The 21,496-nt window shown below is 40.2% G+C and overlaps 1 protein-coding gene across 1 annotated transcript in view; it reads right to left on the bottom strand.

The window, feature by feature from the left end:
• Positions 1-21,496, bottom strand: part of F8 (coagulation factor VIII) — a 127,501-nt gene that overhangs the window by 27,246 nt on the left and 78,759 nt on the right. Inside the window, exons 16-21 of the mRNA XM_004285927.3 lie at positions 12,417-12,629; positions 11,906-12,134; positions 11,533-11,715; positions 5,157-5,273; positions 4,567-4,638; positions 3,084-3,169 (exon numbers count right to left, since the gene is read on the bottom strand). Coding sequence (XP_004285975.2) covers positions 3,084-3,169; positions 4,567-4,638; positions 5,157-5,273; positions 11,533-11,715; positions 11,906-12,134; positions 12,417-12,629 — 900 coding nt within the window. The remainder of the gene's footprint in view (positions 1-3,083; positions 3,170-4,566; positions 4,639-5,156; positions 5,274-11,532; positions 11,716-11,905; positions 12,135-12,416; positions 12,630-21,496) is intronic.

The raw sequence follows: 21,496 nt of genomic DNA on the forward strand, positions 1-21,496 counted from the left end.
TAAATGATGGGAACGTGTAGGAAATGTGCTCACTGAGTTCCCAGACTACTTCCTGACAAAGGAAATCACTTCCACATCATTGAGCTCCAATCTCCTCTGCACACATCCTTTGTGCTGCACAAATTTAGTGCGGCTTCTTCTCTGTTTCCATTTCACTTTATATATAATTTCATTATAGTAAATTATTGCACCACATTGTAAAGTTTTCATGCTTTTTGCCTTCCTTGTTAGACTGAGATCCTTAATGCAGTAAACCTGTCTGAGTCACCTAACCTCTCTATGTCTCAATTTCTTTATCTGTAAAGTGGAGGGAATGATGGCATTTATGGCAAAAGGTTACCAGAGGATTAAAGAGTTAATACATTACATGTGCTGAGCTCACTGCTGAGCAGTAACGGAACAGTTACTACCTGTTAGCTTTTATGTTCTCTCTAGCCCCAGCACCTAACGTAGCATCTGACGTAATACTGATGCTTAGCACATGTTTTGGAATGAATGAGTGAATAACAGTGGGTCTTAAAGAGGCAGGCATGGGTCACGCAAGCATTACAAGGCAGTAGCTATTACAGGAATTTTGACATCTGTTACTGCCCTAACAAGCCAGTCAAACTTAACTTCTCCCAGATTGGACTGGCCATGACTCTTGTGCTTGATGACTATCTTTTCCAGTTGGCTGTAAGCTCCATCTATACATACACTCATTCATTCAAAGAATATATTTTTAGCATTTGTTATGTGCCAAGCACTGTTCTAGGTACTGGGAATAGAGTCGTGAACAATTAAAAAAAGAGTCCTGCCCTCGTGGAACTTAAATTTGAGTTGGGGAAACAGACTATATATTATATATATGTTTTATTTGTTTACAGCTACACAAAGAAACAGTACAGTTCAACATAAGTCATGATTTTGTACCCGGTACTTTCAGTTGCTTATGCCACTTATTGGCTGTGTGACATGGGACAAGTTATTTAACTTTTCTGTGCTTCACCTTCCTTATCTGAAATGAAGATTGTTGTGGTAGGGATTTAGTCGCTTGATTTGTTTTCAGTACATAGTAAGGAAGCCCTGTATACTTTAATATTTTGATCATGATTTTGATAAAGTATAAAAAAGTTTACTGATCAAGTCAGTAAACTGTGTGAAACTGGAAGACTAGAGAATACTTTGGGAGACAGAGCTTGGCAAGCTGGAACACTGGCCAAATCTAAGAAGCGGAAATTTAATAGGCTGTATCACTCAGGGTTCTTTGGCTATGCTTGGAAAAGGTGCTCTGTTTACTAGTCTCATCAGACTGTATCCAGTGAGGCAGATAGATTTCCCCAAATAGAAATGAGGATGCTATTACAAAAAGGAAATACATAGAACAGATGCAGGGCAGCCAAATAGATTAAAATGTCCACTATGCGGTGATACATATAAAGTTGAAAGTGATAACCACAGAAATACAAGGTGAGAACATCTGGTTTGGCAGCTTCACAAACAAAAAAAATACTTAGGAATTAGCGAACAGTCAGGTCAAATTGAGTCATAATTGGCAGTGCCTACAAAACAAAAAAAAGTGAGCTGATGTGGCATTAACAGATGTACTCTTTGTGTCTGCTTGCTGGTAAGCTAGCTCATCTTTCCCTGATCCCTATTTATTATTTTATTTTAATTTTTTAAATTAATTAATTAATTTATCTTTGGCTGCGTTGGGTCTTCGTTGCTGCGTGCGGGCTTTCTCTAGTTGCGGCGAGCAGGGGCTACTCTTCGTTGTGGTGCGCAGGCTTCTCATTGCGGTGGGTTCTTGCTGCAGAGCATGGGCTCTAGGCACGTGGGCTTCAGTAGTTGTGGCACATGGGCTCATTAGGTGTGGCTCGCAGGCTCTAGAACGCAGGCTCAGTAGTTGTGGCACACTGGCTTAGCTGCTCTGCGGCATGTGGGATATTCCCGGACCAAGGCTCAAACCTGTGTCCCCTTCATTGGCAGGCGGATGCTTAACCACTGCGCCACCAGGGAAGTTCCCTATTTATCATTTTAACCTCAGGGAAAATAGGAGAGCAGATGCAATCTTGCAAAGGAGTAAAGTATGTAGGGGAATTTCCTCAGCTGACTGAGAAAAAGATGAAAGCTGACGGACTAGAAGAGGATGCAGGTGGGGGAAGTAGGTGGTAAAACGTGTGTAATTAGTCCTGACTGATCACATGTTGACGTGAAAATATTTTTGGATATTTCGGGTTAAAGAAAATGTATTATTATTATTGTTATTTTTTTGGCTGTGCTGTGTAGCTTGCAGGATCTTAGTTCCCCAACCAGGGATTGAACCCAGGCCCTCAGCACTGAAAGCACAGAGTCCTAACCACTGGACCACCAGGGAATTCCCAAGAAAATGTATTATTAAAATGATTTTCATTTTAATGATGTTCCTTTTTTTAATGCAGCTACTAGAAAATGTAAAATTACATGTGTGGTTTGCATTTGTGGGTCACATTACATTTCTATTGGACAGCACTGCTCCAGAGGAAATGGGGAAGTGAGAAAATACGAAAGGCTGGGTCATTTAAAAAGAAATTGAGTTAATCTAGGACACTTTCAGTTATGGCTCCAAGTTGGTTTATCAGATTGGACTAACTTCAGTAGGTGTTTCTTACTACTGGGTGGTGTAGAAATTGTGAAGAAGAAAGATTCAGTTTTAGAAAATGAAGAAGCCACATTTTCTTGGCTTGTGGGATGGGGGATTGAGCCATTTGTTTTTGTATTAAAATGAAGGGACTGGAGGACTCAAGGACATCTAGGCAGTTGAAGGCATCTAAAGATAGAATACAGTCTTGGGAGGTGGTAAGTTCAATGTTACAGAAAATATTCAGAGATTCTAATCCCAACAGAAAGACTAAAAACACAGTGTACTCAATTCTATTCCTGAGTCTTTCATTCCTGACTCTTTTGGTACAAATCATAAGCCACTCTACTCTTCAGTTCTTTCCTTGTCTATTACATGGAGTTTGATGAAAATGACTTTGGTATAAAGGAGATATAAAACTATAAAACGCTTTAAGCTTGCAAGAGGAATGTGTGATGTGATGGAATGCGATGCATTTTCTAACCTTGATCCAGGAAAAGGGGTCCTTGGTGCTCCAGGCATTGATTGATCCAGAATAATGAAGTCTGGCCAGCTTTGGGGCCCACTGTCCTTTGCCCAAGAAAGGGGAGAGAGATTAGATTCAGCTGGGTTGGTCCTAGTCATTTAGGAATAAAATTACTCTCTTGAGAAAGGTTAATGCTAGCTGTGGAGACGTTAAAGGCATAAAGCATATTAGTATCAATGACCACCAATGTGGCCTGCGGGCTGTAGATTGAGAACTCTCATCAATGACTACTACCAGGCCTGTCCTTGTTGTCCATTGTATTTTCTAAAATTTAATAATTTTGTTGATTGTTAGTTGATTGTTAGTTACTAGTTAGCTAATACTGGAATGTGTTACCATCACTATCAAATAATATTATTACTTCTTTATTACCTAACGTATGTTCACTGGAGAAAAATTAGAAAATAAAATATAAAAATAAAACGTAAGTAAAAATAAAAATAAAAGAAGTAAAAAACAACATACTTCCGCCCAGAGAAAAATAATACTATTTTAGTATGTAACTTTCAAGCCTCTTTTTCTTTCTTTTTTTTTTTTTTTTTGCGGTACGCGGGCCTCTCACTGTTGTGGCCTCTCCCGTTGCGGAGCACAGGCTCCGGACGCGCAGGCTCAGCGGCCATGGCTCACGGGCCCAGCCGCTCCGCGGCATGTGGGATCCTCCCGGACCAGGGCATGAACCCGTGTCCCCTGCATCAGCAGGTGGACTCTCAACCACTGCGCCACCAGGGAAGCCCTCTTTTTCTTTTCTTTTTTTTTTCAAAGTGGCCTTACAATTTGGTAATTCCTCCAGCAATTTGTTTGTTTGTTTTTCAAATGCAATTTTTTCCCTCTAAAACAGAGTTTGGCCAACTTTGTTCTGTAAATAATTTAACCTTTGCAGATCATCTTGTCTTGTTGCAATTACTTAAATGCTGTTGTAGAGCAAAAGCGGCCACAGATGATTGTAAATGAAAGGGTGTGGCTTCTTTATGGACAGTGAAATTAGAATTTCATATAATTTTCACATGTCATGAAATACTATTCTTCTTTTGTTTTTTTCCCCCAATAATTTAAGAATAGAAAAGTGATTCTTAGCTTGAAGGCCATACAAAATCAAGTGATGGGCTGGATGTGGCCTGCGGGCTGTAGTTTGAGAACTCTCTCTAGATCCAGTTTAAGCTTTCTATCACTGCTCACAGAAAAATGTAGCTTCTTGCTACAGTGAAGAGAATGGACTCAAGGGAAGCCATATGGAAGGCAGGCAGGACATTTAAGGTGGTAGTGGCATTACTCAGGTGAGAAGTGATGATGGCCTGAATTAAGATGCTCACACTGGGAAATGGAGAAGAGAAAATAGATTTGAAAGGCACCTATGGAGACGGATTGGTTATCTGAATCTTTCCAATAGAAATAAAAAAGATATAATCAGCCCAGTGCTTTACGAGAAAGGAATAGTATTTACCATATTGTCCTGAAGCTGTAATCTGAAAATCTCTAATGCGTCCAGAAGCCATTCCCAGTGGAGTCTGACATTCTGAAATCACATGAAGGGAGCACAATAGTTAGCAGTGCAGAAAGTATAGCTGCACAAATGCAAGTCAATGAGAACACCAACAAATGCTCATATTTTTTAGTGTTTACTATGTGCCAAGAACTGTACTAAATATTTTATTGTACTATATCATTGAATTCACTCCAACAGGTAGGTGCTACTGCTACTCACATTGTGCAGCTGAGGAAACTAGGGTCAATACGTAAGTAGACCAGTGGTTCTCCTACTTGTTTAGGGTGAAATCTCAAATTCTTCCAAATGATATTTGTAAGTTATCTTTGGTAACTGAACCAAAACTAAGTTTCAAAATTTGCTCTTGGAGCTTCAGGGTCAAAGTGTTCAAGGCTTCAAGCATATCTGCCCTCCTCTGAGGGCTCTGATGATTTCTACCAGCAATATTCATTTTAGATTTGGAAAGGACTGTGAGCTGGTATTCGTTTCCCGACAAAAGCAACCGTCCTAGGAAGGGGGAAAGAGGTATAGAGGTAGGTGCCACTCACTCCTGTTGTACACCAGGAAGAGCGTGCTCATCCCAGCTTGCAGGTGCTCGCCAATAAGACATTCTATCCGCCAAATTCCAACTTTGGATGGTAGCATTTCCACTGTCTCAAAAACACCTTATCAAAACCAAAAGGAACAAAAATTATTTCTTTTCACACAAATGGGCATAAGATACACTGGCTTATGCAGAATATCAAAGGAGATCTACCCAAGTCAGTTGCACCATTCTTGGACCCCTCAAACCCAGAGTGCTTGGCATGTGACCCCTACAGCTGGAGGCCCTGGAAATTGAGTACTGACCCCAGGAAATGGGAAAGACTGGGTGACGGGATGCTTTGGTGGTGGAGACAGGAGAAAGATTGGCCTGCACTCAGTGCTTTTCGAAGCCAGAGGTGTATTTCTCATTGACGAGATGTGGGCTCCCTGCCTTGAGGGGTAAAGTAACTCCAGGAGCAAGAAGCTAGAGGGTGAATGCCGAGGGGCTGAGGAATCAGTCACAGTGACCACCCAGAATAAAGGTGGAAACAACCAGGTCAAGAGGATTTCATGAGGGACAGTCCCAAAAGGGAGTCTCTGAAGAGCCCCTGAAAGTACCCCACCAAACATAGAGTCAGATTGAAATATCTGCCTGGTGCAGACAGTGGTGCCATCCCTCGCCTCTGCCCTTGCCCCGCTGCGGTTCAGACCAGCAACAGCCAGGAGTGCAGGGGGAAGCATAAGGTAGCGAGACAGAAAACTCAACCAACTTGGAGGACGAGATACTGAACTTAAATCAAGTTCAGAATTTTGATTAATATCTTGGAGTAGACATTGTAATTTGTGACCTGAACTATATTTGTGATGTAAAGTGACTGCAGGACTGTTTATTACTTAAGAGTGAGCAGAGTATGGTAGGAGGAGCTTCAAGATGGCAGAGGAGTAAGACGTGGAGATCTCCTTACCCCCCGCAAATACATCAGAAATACAACTACATGTGGAACAACCCCTACAGAACACCTACTGAACGCTGGCAGAAGACCTCAGACCTCCCAAAAGGCAAGAAACTCCCCACGTACCTGGGTAGGGCAAAAGAAAAAAAAAAAAACAGAGACAAAAGGATAGGGACGGGACCTGCACCAGTGGGAGGGAGCTGTGAAGGAGGAAAGGTTTCCACACACTAGGAGCCCCTTCGCGGGCGGAGACTGCAGGAGGCAGAGGGGGCAGCTTCAGAGCCGCGGAGGAGAGCACGGCAACAGGGGTGTGGAGGGCAAAGCGGGGAGATTCCCGCACAGAGTATCGGTGCCAACCAGCACTCACCAGCCCGAGAGGCTTGTCTGCTCACCCGAGGCGGGCGGGGCTGGGAGCTGAGGCTCAGGCTTCGGGTCGGAGTGCAGGGAGAGGACTGGGGTTGGCGGCGTGAACACAGCCTGAAGGGGTTAGTGCACCACGGCTAGTGCACTGCAGGCTCGCCCCGCATCCGTACCCCTCCCTCCCCCCGGCCTGAGTGAGCCAGAGCCCCCGAATCAGCGGCTCCTTTAACCCCGTCCTGTCTGAGCTAAGAACAGACGCCCTCCTGCGACCTACACGCAGAGGTGGGGCCAAATCCAAAGCTGAGCCCCGGGAGCTGTGAGAACAAAGAGAAAGGAAATCTCTCCCAGCAGCCTCAGGAGCAGCGGATTAAAGCTCCACAATCAACTTGATGTACCTGCATCTGTGGAATACCTGAATGGGCAACGAATCATCCCAAATTGAGGAGGTGGACTTTGGGAGCAACTGTAGACTTGGGGTTTGCTTTCTGCATCAATTTGTTTCTGGTTTTATGTTTATGTTAGTTTAGTATTTAGAGGTTATTATCACTGGTATATTTGTTTATTGATTTAGTTGCTCTCTTCCTTTTTATATATATATTTTTCCTTTTTCTCTTTTTGTGAGTGTGTATGTGTATGCTTCTTTGTGTGATTTTGTCTGTATAGCTTTGCTTTTACCATTTGTCCTACAGTTATGTCTGTCCATTTTTTTTTAGTATAGCTTTTAGCACTTGTTATCACTGGTGGATTTGTTTATTGGTTTGGTTGCTCTCTTCTTTTTTTTAAATTGCTTTTTAATTTTAATAATTTTTTAAAATTTTAATAATTTTATTTTATTTATTTATTTTCCTTCTTTCCTTTTTTTCTCCCTTTTCTTCTGAGCCATGTGGCTGACAGGGTCTTGGTGCTCCTGCTGGGTGTCAGGCCTGAGCCTCTGAGGTAGGAGAGCCGAGTTCAGGACATTGGACCACCAGAGACCTCCCGGGCCCATGTAATATCATACGGCGAGAGCTCTCCCAGAGATCTCCATCTCAACGCTAAGACCCAGCTTCACTCAATGACCAGCAAGCTCCAGTGCTGGATGCCCCACGCCAAACAACTAGCGAGACAGGAACACAACACCACACATTACACCTAAATCAATTAGAGAAAGAAGAACAAAAAACCCCAAAGTTAGCAGAAGGGAAGAAACCATAAAGATCACATCAGAAATAAATGAAAAGGAAATGAAGGAAACTATAGCAAAGATCAATAAAACTAAAAGCTGGTTCTTTGAGAAGATAAACAAAATTGATAAACCATTAGCAAGACTCATCAAGAAAAAAAGGGAGAAGACTCAAATCAATAGAATTATAAATGAAAAAGGAGAAGTAACAACTGACACTGCAGAAATACAAAGGATCATGAGAAATTACTACAAGCAACTATATGCCAATAAAATGGACAACCTGGAAAAAATGGACAAATTCTTAGAAATGCACAACATTCCGAGACTGAACCAGGAAGAAATAGAAAATATAAACAGATCAATCACAAGCACTGAAATTGAAACTGTGATTAAAAATCTTCCAACAAACAAAAGCCCAGGACCAGACGGCTTCACAGGCAAATTCTATCAAATATTTAGAGAAGAGCTGACACCTATCCTTCTCAAACTCTTCCAAAATATAGCAGAGGGAGGAAAACTCCCAAACTCATTCTACGAGGCCACCATCACCCTGATGCCAAAACCAGACAAGGATGTCACAAAGAAAGAAAACTACAGGCCAATATCACTGATGAACATAGATGCAAAAATCCTCAACAAAATACTAGCAAACAGAATCCAACAGCACATTAAAAGGATCATACACCATGATCAAGTGGGGTTTAGTCCAGGAATGCAAGGATTCTTCAATATATGCAAATCAATCAACGTGATACACCATATTAAAAAATTGAAGGAGGAAAACCATATGATCATCTCAATAGATGCAGAAAAAGCTTTTGACAAAATTCAACGCCAATTTATGATAAAAACGTTCCAGAAAGTAGGCATAGAGGGAACTTACCTCAACCATATATGGGCCATATATGGCAATATATGGCCATATATGACAAACCCACAGCCAACATCATTTTTAATGGTGAAAAACTGAAACCATTTCCACTAAGATCAAAAACAAGACAAGGCTGCCCACTCTCACCACTATTATTCAACATAGTTTTGGAAGTTTTAGTCACGGCAATCCGAGAAGAAAAAGAAATAAAAGGAATCCAAACTGAAAAGAAGAAGTAAAACTGTCACTGTTTGCAGATGACATGATACTATACACAGAGAATCCTAAAGATGGTCCCAGAAAACTACTAGAGCTAATCAATGAATTGGGTAAAGTAGCAGTATACAAAATTAATGCACAGAAATCTCTTGCATTCCTATACACTAATGACAAAAATATCTGAAGAGAAATTACGGAAACACTTCCATTTACCATTGCAACAAAAAGAATAAAATACCTAGGAATAAACCTACTTAAGGAAACAAAAGACCTGTATGCAGAAAACTATAAGACACTGATGAAAGAAATTAAAGATGATACAAACAGATGGAGAGATATACCACGTTCTTGGATTGGAAGAATCAACATTGTGAAAATGACTATACTACCCAAAGCAATCTACAAATTCAATGCAATCCCTATCAAACTACCAATGGCATTTTTCACAGAACTAGAACAAAAAATCTTAAAGTTTGTATGGAGACACAAAAGACCCCGAATAGCCAAAACAATTTTGAGAAAGAAATATGGAGGTGGAGGAATCAGACTCCCTGACTTCAGACTATACTACAAAGCTACAGTCATCAAGACAGTATGGTACTGGCACAAAAACAGAAATATAGATCAATGGAACACGATAGAAAGCCCAGAGATAAACCCACGCACATATGGTCACCTTATCTTTGAGAAAGGAGACAAGAATAGACAATGGAGAAAAGAGAGCCTCTTCAATAAGTGGTGCTGGAAAAACTGGACAGCTACATGTAAAAGAATGAAATTAAAACACTTTCTGGGCTTCCCTGGTGGCGCAGTGGTTGAGAGTCCGCCTGCCGATGCAGGGGACATGGGTTCGTGCCCCAGTCCGGGAAGATCCCACATGCTGTGGAGCGGCTGGGCCCGTGAGCCATGGCCGCTAAGCCTGCGTGTCCGGAGCCTGTGCTCCGCAACGGGAGAGGCCACAACAGTGAGAGGCCTGCGTACCGCAAAAACAAACAAAAAAAACACTTCCTAACACCATACACAAAAATAAATTCAAAATGGATTAAAGACCTAAATGTAAGGCCAGACACTATAAAACTCTTAGAGGAAAACAGGCAGAACACCTTATGACATAAATCACAGCAAGATCCTTTTTGACCCACTTCCTAGAGAAATGGAAATAAAAACAAAAATAAACAAATGGAACCTAATGAAACTTCAAAGCTTTTGCACAGCCAAGGCAACCATAAACAAGACGAGAAGACAACCCTCAGATTGGGAGAAAATATCTGCAAGCGAAGCAACTGACAAAGGATTAATCTCTCAAATATAGAAGCAGCTCATGCAGCTCAATATCAAAAATAAACCAACTCAACCCAAAAATGGGCAGAAGACCTAAACAGACATTTCTCCAAAGAAGATATACAGATTGCCAACAAGCACATGAAAGGATGCTCAACATCACTAATCATTAGAGAAATGCAAATCAAAACTACAATGCAATATCATCTCACACTGGTCAGAATGGCCATCATCAAAAAATCTAGAAACAATAAATGCTGGAGAGGGTGTGGAGAAAAGGGAACCCTCTTGCACTGTTGGTGAGAATATAAATTGATATAGCCACTATGGAGAACAGTATGGAGGTTCCTTAAAAAACTAAAAATAGAACTACCATATGACCCAGCAATCCCACTACTGGGCATATACTCTGAGAAAACCATAATTCAAAACAAGTCATGTACCACTATGTTCACTGCAGCAGTATTTACAATAGCCAGGACATGGAAGCAACCTAAGTGTTCATCGACAGAGGAATGTATAAAGAAGATGTGGCACATATATACAATGGAATATTAGTCAGCCATAAAAAGAAATGAAATTGAGTTATTTGTAGTGAGGTGGATGGACCCAGAGTCAGTCGTACAGAGTGAAGTAAGTCCGAAAGAGAAAAACAAATACCATATGCTAACACATATATATAGAATTTTTAAAAAAAAAAGGTCCTGAAGAACCTAGGGGCAGGACAGGAATAAAGACGCGACACAGAGAATGGACTTGAGGACACGGGGAGGGGGAAGGGTAAACTGGGACGAAGTGAGAGGGTGGCATGGACTTACATATACAACCAAATGTAAAATAGATAGCTAGTGGGAAGCAGCTGCATAGCACAGGGAGATCAGCTCGGTGCTTTGTTACCACCTAGAGGGGTGGGATAGGGAGGGTGGGAGGGAGACGCAAGAGGGAGGGGATATGAGGATATAAGTATACGTATAGCTGATTCACTTTGTTATACAGCAGCAACTAACACACCACTGTAAAGGAACTATACTCCAATAAAGATGTTTAAAAAAAAAGTGAGCTTAAAGTCACTGGGCTTATCAGAATTTTTACACAGAAACAGGGGAAGTTTACTTCCACTATTAAACCTGTTTTAAAGGGACACTGGAGAACTAAAATGAAATTATGTTTTGATCAACATTGTGAGGAGTGCTTAATCAATATATTGCTCTCATACATAAACAAATCAGTCTTTGGGAAACTACTGGTGCCATGTGGGATTTAAGGTGGTAGAAAAATCCCTTTTTCCTAGGAAAGTGCTGTGACATCAATTATCCATTTATTCTGTTCTATTTCCTTTATAGCACATTATCTGTATCTGAAATTGTCATGTTCACTTGCTAATTTATTTATTATCTCTCTGTAGGGTAAAGTTACTTGAAAAAGTAAGCTACCCGAGAGCAGGGAGTTGGTCTGCTTTGTTCACTGGACATATCCCCAGGGCACAGACCTTTAAAGTAGGTTTTCAGCAAGCACAGTAAGTTGAAGAAAGAGCACAAAGTGGCTCGTACCCGGGTAGAGGTTGTAGACTGCCATTTTATACTCCTCCTTTTTCCGTACAGTGAACACATGTCCACTGAAATGAATAGAATGGATATTTTCATTGCTGCCCATGCTGAGCAGATACCATCGGATCTTTTGATCCTGAGCCATTGCTAAACCAGGTAGTGTATCCATCACATAGCCATTGATTGCTGGAGAAAGAACACAGAGAAAGCTGTTAAAATCTATTGTATAAGTGTCTTTCCCTCCACTCCAGTCAAAAAATATTGATCCCTATGAGGATTCCACTCCCATACATATAGTCTCAAATCATACAACGTCGAAACCTCAGGCTCAAGGTTCATTTCACAGCGAGTAATATTTGGGTGTGGAATATATTACCATGGAAGCGATACTTTTCTCTAAAAGTGGGGTCCTCCATCTGGATGTTGCAGGGAGCCCTGCAGTTCCTTTCCATGTTTTCAGTGAAGTACCAGCTCTTGGTCTCATCAAAAATAGTGAAAAACAGAGCAAATTCCTGCACTGTCACTTGTCTCCCATGGGCAGCGCTCAGAGTGTTTGTGCGGCAAATCAGAAGGGGTCCAATCAAGCCTGAGTGCACATCTTTTTCCTGAAAGACACCAGTCCTGTGAGCAAAAGTTCTCTCACCCATGAACCAGAGTGGATTTCTCATCAACTTTTATGCCACTCCAACCCACTCCCCATCTTCCCACAGTACAATTTCTTCCTCTTCAGTAGATTCCAGAGCGATATGTCTAAGCCATAAATATGATGACACCTCCCCTATTTAAAGCTTCCCATTATGCTTAGGATAAATACCAAACTTCAAACATAACACAAAGCCTCTTTCTTTTAAACCAGAAAGAGGCCAGCACAACACAGACCTGCTTACCAGATCAACATCAGAAAAATACGCCCAGGCTTTGCAGTCAAACTCATCTGTAGTTGGTGCCATATGATGCTGCACTTTCCAGAAGTAAGTTTTGGTTTCATTAGGCTCGACAAACTTTTTTCTAGGTTCTGCTCCTTGCCTCTGATCTTCCTCATAAGAAATAAGGCTAGAATAGAAGGAGTAGGGACGAGATGCCTGGTTTTTAAATGTTACCTGCAGAGCAAGAAAAAAAAAGAAAAGAAATTTAAAAAAGCAGGTGTTATGTTTTAAGATCTTGTAAAGTTCTTAGGTTAGGGTTTATATCCCTAATAGCAATGCCGATTTGGGGGGGTTTTATCCAGGTTTTTAATAGCTGGAGGAAATGGTACAGAGTATGGATGTTGTTAGAACCCAAACCTAAAGATCTACAAAAGAAACTGAGACATTTTTGAATTCCAAAATCTTTATGGCATGAACTCAAAGTTGCAAAGGAGAAAATTTCTAAATACTTAAAAGCAATTCCAAAGTAAAAGGGAAAATATCACCACAGGGGTTTTAAGAGACCCTAACTCCAGGAACTGATACTCTTAAATTAAGGTTCTTCATGACAAATGCCAGGATGAATACTTATGATATTTAAAGAAGACTTGTTTTTCAAATTAAAAAAATTATACATTTTCATGCGACATATGGAAAGTAAAATAAAATTGAAGTCAGAAAAAAATTCACTCACAATCCCATAATTTTAGATCCTCCTATATCCTTCATGTAAACAATCAATTGGGACAATGGATGACTGTTTCTGGAAAAAATAAAACTACCTTGATCTTTGGCTCACACACACCAAAAACAAATTCTAGTCTACAGGAATTATCGATGGATTAAAAAGTTAAATGTTAAGAAATTAAACTGTAAAAGAAAGTTGAAAAAAGTATAGGTGATTTTAAGAAAAAAAATCTCTGTATAGGGAAGGATTTTAATAAACAAAAAAATCTATGAAAGTGTCATAAAGGAAAGATTTATGGGTTACTACCTAAAATTTCAAACCTGTTTTATTTTAAAAACCATTATATACAAAATTAAGAGAAAACAAACTTGGAAAAATATTATTCACTAAAATGATCAATGATCATTAATATATCAATGATCTATAATATACAAGGTAATATAAATGAACAAGAAAAGCACTCCCTCCAAAAATTTAAACTATGCAAAGAACATTAATAGATAATTCATTAGAGAAAATCTTAAAATGTTCATGTACATTGCACTCCTGGAATTTTATCCTAGGAAAAGGGTTGTGGCTGCCGCATTACTTAAATAGTAAAAAAAAAAAAAAAAAAGAAACTATCTAAAAGGTTGTTCAAAGTAGATGGTTAAGTAAACCATAAAATCATATAATGGACTAATATTCCATCATTTAAAAATATACGTAGGGTTTTTGTTTCCTGGTGCGCGAGGAGAGGGGATTAAGAGCGCTGCTTAAAGGAGCTCCAGAGACGGGCGCGAGCCGCGGCTAAAAGCGCGAACCCCAGAGACGGGCGGGAGACGCTAAGGCTGCTGCTGCCGCCACCAAGAAGCCTGTGTGCAACCGCAGGTCACTATCCACACCCCCCTTCCGGGGAGCCTGTGCAGCCCGCCACAGCCAGGGTCCCAGGATCCAGGGACAACTTCCCCGGGAGAACGCACGGCGCGCCTCAGGCTACTGCAACGTCACACCGGCCTCTGCAGCCGCAGGCTCGCCCCGCACCCGTGCCCCTCCCTCCCCACGGCCTGAGTGAGCCAGAGCCCCCGAATCAGCGGCTCCTTTAAGCCCGTCCTGTCTGAGCGAAGAACAGACGCCCTCCGGCGACCTACACACAGAGGCGGGGCCGAATCCAAAGCTGAGCCCCGGGAGCTGTGAGAACAAAGAAGAGAACGGGAAATCTCTCCCAGCAGCCTCAGGAGCAGCGGATTAAAGCTCCACAATCAACGTGATGTACCTGCATCTGTGGCATACATGAATAGACAACGGATCATCCCAAATTGAGGAAGTGGACTTTGAGAGCAAGATTTATGATTTTTTCCCCTTTTCCTCTTTTTGTGAGCGTGTATGTGTATGCTTCTGTGTGAGATTTTGTCTGTATAGCTTTCCTTCCACCATCTGTCCAAGGGTTCTATCTGTCCGTTTTTTTTTGTTTTGTTTTCTTTTTAATTTTTTTCTTAATAATTACTTTTTATTTTAATAACTTTATTTTCTTTTACTTTATCTTTGTTCTTTCTTTCCTTCCTTCCCTCCTTCAGACAACGAATCATCCCAAATTGAGGAGGTGGACTTTAGGAGCAAAGATATATATTTTTTTCCCCCTTTTTCTCTTTTTGTGACTGTGTATGTGTATGCTTCTGTGTGAGATTTTGTCTGTATAGCTTTGCTTCCACCATTTGTCCTAGGGTTCTATCTGTCCGTTTTTTTTTCTCTTAATAATTTTTTTTATTTTAATAACTTTATTAATTTTATCTTACTTTATTTTACTTTATCTTCTTTCTTTCTTCTTTTCCTTCCTTCCCTCCTACCTTCCTTCCTTCCTTCCTTCCTCCCTTCCTCCCTCCTTTGTTTCTTTGTTTCTTTCTTTCTTTCTGCTTCTACTAATTCTTTCTTTCTACTTTTCTCCCTTTTATTCTGAGCTGTGTGGATGAAACGCTCTTGGTGCTGCAGTCAGCAGTCAGTGTTGTGCCTCTGAGGTGGGAGAGCCAACTTCAGGACACTGGTCCACAAGAGACCTCCCAGCCCCACATAATATCAAACAGCGAAAATCTCCCAGAGATCTCCATCTCAACACCAGCACCCAGCTTCACTCAACAACCAGCAAGCTACAGTGCTGGACATCCTATGCCAAACAACTAGCAAGACAGGAACACAACCCCACCCTTTAGCAGAGAGGCTGCCTAAAATCATAAGTCCACAGACACCCCAAAACACACCACCAGACGTGGACCTGCCCACCAGAAAGACAAGATCCAGCCTCATCCACCAGAACACAGGCACTAGTCCCCTCCACCAGGAAGCCTACACAACCCACTGAACCAACTTTAGCCACTGGGGACAGACACCAAAAACAATGGAAACTACGAACCTGCAGCCTGCGAAAAGGAGACCCCAAACACAGTAAGACAAGCAAAATGAGAAGACAGAAAAACACACAGCAGATGAAGGAGCAAGGTAAAATCCCACCAGACCTAACAAATGAAGAGGAAATAGGCAGTCTACCTGAAAAAGAATTCAGAATAATGATAGTAAAGATGATCCAAAATCTTGAAAACAGAATAGAGAAAATGCAAGAAACATTTAACAAGGACCTAGAAGAACTAAAGATGAAACAAGCAGCGATGAACAACACAATAAATGAAATTAAAAATACTCTAGAAGGCATCAGTAGCAGAATAACTGAGGCAGAAGAACGGATAAGTGACCTGGAAGATAAAATAGTGGAAATAACTACTGCAGAGCAGAATAAAGAAAAAAGAATGAAAAGAACTGAGGACAGTCTCAGAGACCTCTGGGACAACATTAAATGCAACAACATTCGAATTATAGGGGTTCCAGAAGAAGAAGAGAAAAAGAAAGGGACTGAGAAAATATTTGAAGAGATTATAGTTGAAAACTTCCCTAATATGGGAAAGGAAACAGTTAATCAAGTCCAGGAAGCACAGAGAGTCCCATAGAGGATAAATCCAAGGAGTAACATGCCAAGACATATATTAATCAAACTGTCAAAAATTAAATACAAAGAAAATATATTAAAAGCAGCAAGGGAAAAACAACAAATAATACACAAGGGAATCCCCATAAGGTTAACAGCCGATCTTTGAGCAGAAACTCTGCAAGCCAGAAGGGACTGGCAGGACATATTTAAAGTGATGAAGGAGAAAAACCTGCAACCAAGATTACTCTACCCAGCAAGGATCTCATTCAGATTTGATGGAGAAATTAAAACCTTTACAGACAAGCAAAAGCTGAGAGAGTTCAGCACCACCAAACCAGCTCTACAACAACTGCTAAAGGAACTTCTCTAGGCAAGAAACACAAGAGAAGGAAAAGACATACAATAACGAACCCAAAACAAATAAGAAAATGGGAATAAGAACATACATATTGATAATTACCTTAAATGTAAATGGATTAAATGCTCCCACCAAAAAACACAGACTGGCTGAATGGATACAAAAACAAGACCCATATATTTGCTGTCTACAAGAGACCCACTTCAGACCTAGAGACACATACAGACTGAAAGTAAGGGGATGGAAAAAGATATTTCATGCAAATGGAAACCAATAGAAAGCTGGAGTAGCAATTCTCATATCAGACAAAATAGACTTAAAAATAAAGACTATTAGAAGAGACAAAGAAGGACACTACATAATGATCAAGGGATCCAAGAAGAAGATATAACAATTGTATATATTTATGCACCCAACATAGGAGCACCTCAATACATAAGGCAAATACTAACAGCCATGAAAGGGGAAATCAACAGTAACACATTCATAGTAGGGGACTTTAACACCCCACTTTCACCAATGGAAAGATCATCCAAAATGAAAATAAATAAGGAAACACAAGCTTTAAATGATACATTAAACAAGATGGACTTAATTGATATTTATAGGACATTCCATTCAAAAACAACAGAATACACATTTTTCTCAAGTGCTCATGGAACATTCTCCAGGATAGATCATATCTTGGGTCACAAATCAAGACTTGGTAAATATAAGAAAACTGAAATTGTATCAAGTATCTTTTCCGACCACAGTGCTATGAAACTAGATATCAATTACAGGAAAAGATCTGTAAACAATACAAACATATGGAGGCTAAACAATACACTACTTAATAACGAAGTGATCACTGAAGAAATCAAAGAGGAAATCAAAAAATACCTAGAAACAAATGACAATGGAGACACGACGACCAGCATGCAGCAAAAGCAGTTCTAAGAGGGAAGTCTATAGCAATACAATCCTACCTTAAGAAACAGGAAACATCTCGAATAAACAACCTAACCTTGCACCTAAAGCAATTAGAGAAAGAAGAACAAAAAAACCCCAAAGTTAGCAGAAGGAAAGAAATCATAAAAATCAGATCAGAAATAAATGAAAAAGAAATGAAGGAAACAATAGCAAAGATCCATAAAACTAAAAGCTGGTTCTTTGAGAAGATAAACAAAATTGATAAACCACTAGCCAGACTCATCAAGAAAAAAAGGGAGAAGACTCAAATCAACAGAATTAGAAATGAAAAAGGAGAAGTAACAACTGACACTGCAGAAATACAAAAGATCATGAGAGATTACTACAAGCAACTCTATGCCAATAAAATGGACAACCTGAAAGAAATGGACAAATTCTTAGAAAAGCACAACCTTCCAAGACTGAATCAGGAAGAAATAGAAAATATGAACAGACCAATCACAAGCATTGAAATTGAAATGTGATTAAAAATCTTCCAACAAACAAAAGCCCAGGACCAGATGGCTTCACAGGCAAATTCTATCAAACATTTAGAGAAGAGCTAACACCTATCCTTCTCAAACTCTTCCAAAATATAGCAGAGGGAGGAACACTCCCAAACTAATTCTACAAGGCCACCATCACCCTGATACCAAAACCAGACAAAGATGTCACAAAGAAAGAAAACTACAGGCCAATATCACTGATGAACATAGATGCAAAAATCCTCAACAAAATACTAGCAAACAGAATCCAACAGCACATTAAAAGGATCATACACCATGATCAAGTGGGGTTTAGTCCAGGAATGCAAGGATTCTTCAATATACGCAAATCAATCAACGTGATACACCATATTAACAAACTGAAGGAGAAAAACCATATGATCATCTCAATAGATGCAGAGAAAGCTTTCGACAAAATTCAACACCCATTTATGATAAAAAAAACCTGCAGAAAGTAGGCATAGAGAGAACTTTCCTCAACGTAAGAAAGGCCATATATGACAAAGCCACAGCCAACATCGTCCTCAATGGTGAAAAACTGAAAGCATTTCCACTAAGATCAGGAAGAAGACAAGGTTGCCCACTCTCACCACTATTATTCAACATATTTTTGGAAGTTTTAGCCACAGCAATCAGAGAAGAAAAGGAAATAAAAGGAATGCAAATCGGAAAAGAAGAAGTAAAGCTGTCACTGTTTGCAGATGACATGATCCTATACATAGAGAATCCGAAAGATGCTACCAGAAAACTACTAGAGCTAATCAACAAATTTGGTAAAGTAGCAGGATACAAAATTAATGCACAGAAATCTCTGGCATTCCTATACACTAATGATGAAAAATCTGAAAGTGAAATCAAGAAAACACTCCCATTTATCACTGCAACAAAAAGAATAAAATACCTAGGAATAAACCTACCTAAGGAGACAAAAGACCTGTATGCAGAAAATTATAAGACACTGATGAAAGAAATTAAAGAGGATAGAAACAGATGGAGAGATATACCATGTTCTTGGATTGGAAGAATCAACATTGTGAAAATGACTCTACTACCCAAAGCAATCTACAGATTCAATGCAATCCCTATCAAACTACCACTGGCATTTTTCACAGAACTAGAACAAAAAATTTCAGAATTTGTATGGAAACACAAAAGACCCCAAATAGCCAAAGCAATCTTGAGAAAGAAAAACAGAGCTGGAGGAATCAGACTCCCTGACTTCAGGCTATACTACAAAGCTACAGTAATCAAGACAGTATGGTACTGGCACAAAAACAGAAACATAGCTCAATGGAACAGGATAGAAAGCCCAGAGATAAACCCACGCACATATGGTCACCTTATCTTTGATAAAGGAGGCAGGAATATACAGTGGGGAAAGGACAGCCTCTTCAATAAGTGGTGCTGGGAAAACTGGACAGGTACATGTAAAAGTATGAGATTAGATCACTCCCTAACACCATACACAAAAATAAGCTCAAAATGGATTAAAGACCTAAATGTAAGGCCAGAAACTATCAAACTCTTAGAGGAAAATATAGGCAGAACACTCTATGACATAAATCACAGCAAGATCCTTTTTGACCCACCTCCTAGAGAAATGGAAATAAAAACAAAAATAAACAAATGGGACCTAATGAAACTTCAAAGCTTTTGCACAGCAAAGGAAACCATAAACAAGACTAAAAGACAACCCTCAGAATGGGAGAAAATATTTGCAAATGAAGCAACCGACAAAGGATTAATCTCCAAAATTTATAAGCAGCTCATGCAGCTCAATAACAAAAAAAACAAACAACCCAATCCAAAAATGGGCAGAAGACCTAAATAGACATTTCTCCAAAGAAGATATACAGAGTGCCAACAAACACATGAAAGAATGCTCAACATCACTAATCATTAGAGAAATGCAAATCAAAACTACAATGAGATATCATCTCACACCAGTCAGAATGGCCATCATCAAAAAATCTAGAAACAATAAATGCTGGAGAGGGTGTGGAGAAAAGAGAACCCTCTTGCACTGTTGGTGGGAATGTAAACTGATACAGCCACTGTGGAGAACAGTATGGAGGTTCCTTAAAAAACTAAAAATAGAACTACCATATGACCCAGAAATCCCACTACTGGGCATATACCCTGAGGAAACCATAATTCTAAAAGAGTCATGTACCAAAATGTTCATTGCAGCTCTCTTTACAATAGCCCGGAGATGGAAACAACCTAAGTGTCCATCATCGGATGAATGGATAAAGAAGATGTGGCAATATATACAATGGAATATTACTCAGCCATAAAAAGAAACGAAATTGAGCTATTTGCAATGAGGTGGATAGACCTTGAGTCTGTCATACAGAGTGAAGTAAGTCAGAAAGAGAGAGACAAATACCGTATGCTAACACATATATACGGAATTTAAGACAAAAAATGTCATGAAGAACCTAGGGGTAAGACAGGAATAAAGACACAGACCTACTAAAGAATGGACTTGAGGATATGGGGAGGGGGAAGGGTAAGCTGTGACGGGGCGAGAGAGAGTCATGGACGTATATACACTACCAAACGTAAGGTAGATAGCTAGTGGGAAGCAGCCGCATAGCACAGGGAGATCAGCTGGGTGCTCTGTGACCGCCTGGAGGGGTGGGATAGGGAGGGTGGGAGGCAGGGAGACGCAAGAGGGAAGAGATATGGGAACATATGTATATATATAACTGATTCATTTTGTTGTAAAGCAGAAACTAACACACCATTGTAAAGCAATTATACTCCAATAAAGATGTTAAAAAAATATATATGTAGGGGCCTTCCCTGGTGGCGCAGTGGTTGAGAGTCCGCCTGCCGATGCCGGGGACACGGGTTCATGCCCCGGTCCGGGAAGATCCCACATGCCGCGGAGCGGCTGGGCCCGTGAGCCATGGCCGCTGAGCCTGCGCGTCCGGAGCCTGTACTCCGCATCGGGAGAGGCCATAACAGTCAGAGGCCCGAGTACCGCAAAAAAAAAAAAAAAAAAAAAAAAAAAATATATATATATATATTATATATGTGTGTGTAGGAAGTGTTTTTAATGACATAAGAAATGTTTATGACATATTTATTTAAAAAAGGATGATCCATTGTTTAATTTTGAATACATAAAGAGAATACATAGGAAAAACATAAGAACATACAGCAAAATGATAATTATGGTATTATTTTTCAACTTCCTTATTTTCTATACTTTAAACTTTTTCAAAAGTGAGAATACATTATTTTTATTTAAAAAATTATTGGAGTATAGTTGATTTACAATGTTGTGTTCGTTTCAGGTGTACAGCATAGTGAACCAGTTATACATATACATGTATCCACTCTTTTTTTTTTTTTTGCAGTACGTGGGCCTCTCACTGTTGTGGCCTCTCCCGTTGCAGAGTACAGGCTGCAGACGCGCAGGCTCAGCGGCCATGGCTCACGGGCCCAGACGCTCCGCGGCATGTGGGATCTTCCCGGACCGGGGCACGAACCCGTGTCCCCTGCATCGGCAGGCGGACTCTCAACCACTGCGCCACCAGGGAAGCCCTATCCACTCTTTTTTAGATTCTTTTCCCATATAGGTCATTACAGAGT

The sequence above is a fragment of the Orcinus orca genome, chromosome X (assembly GCF_937001465.1).
Source record: "Orcinus orca chromosome X, mOrcOrc1.1, whole genome shotgun sequence".
Taxonomy (NCBI): Eukaryota; Metazoa; Chordata; class Mammalia; order Artiodactyla; family Delphinidae; genus Orcinus; species Orcinus orca.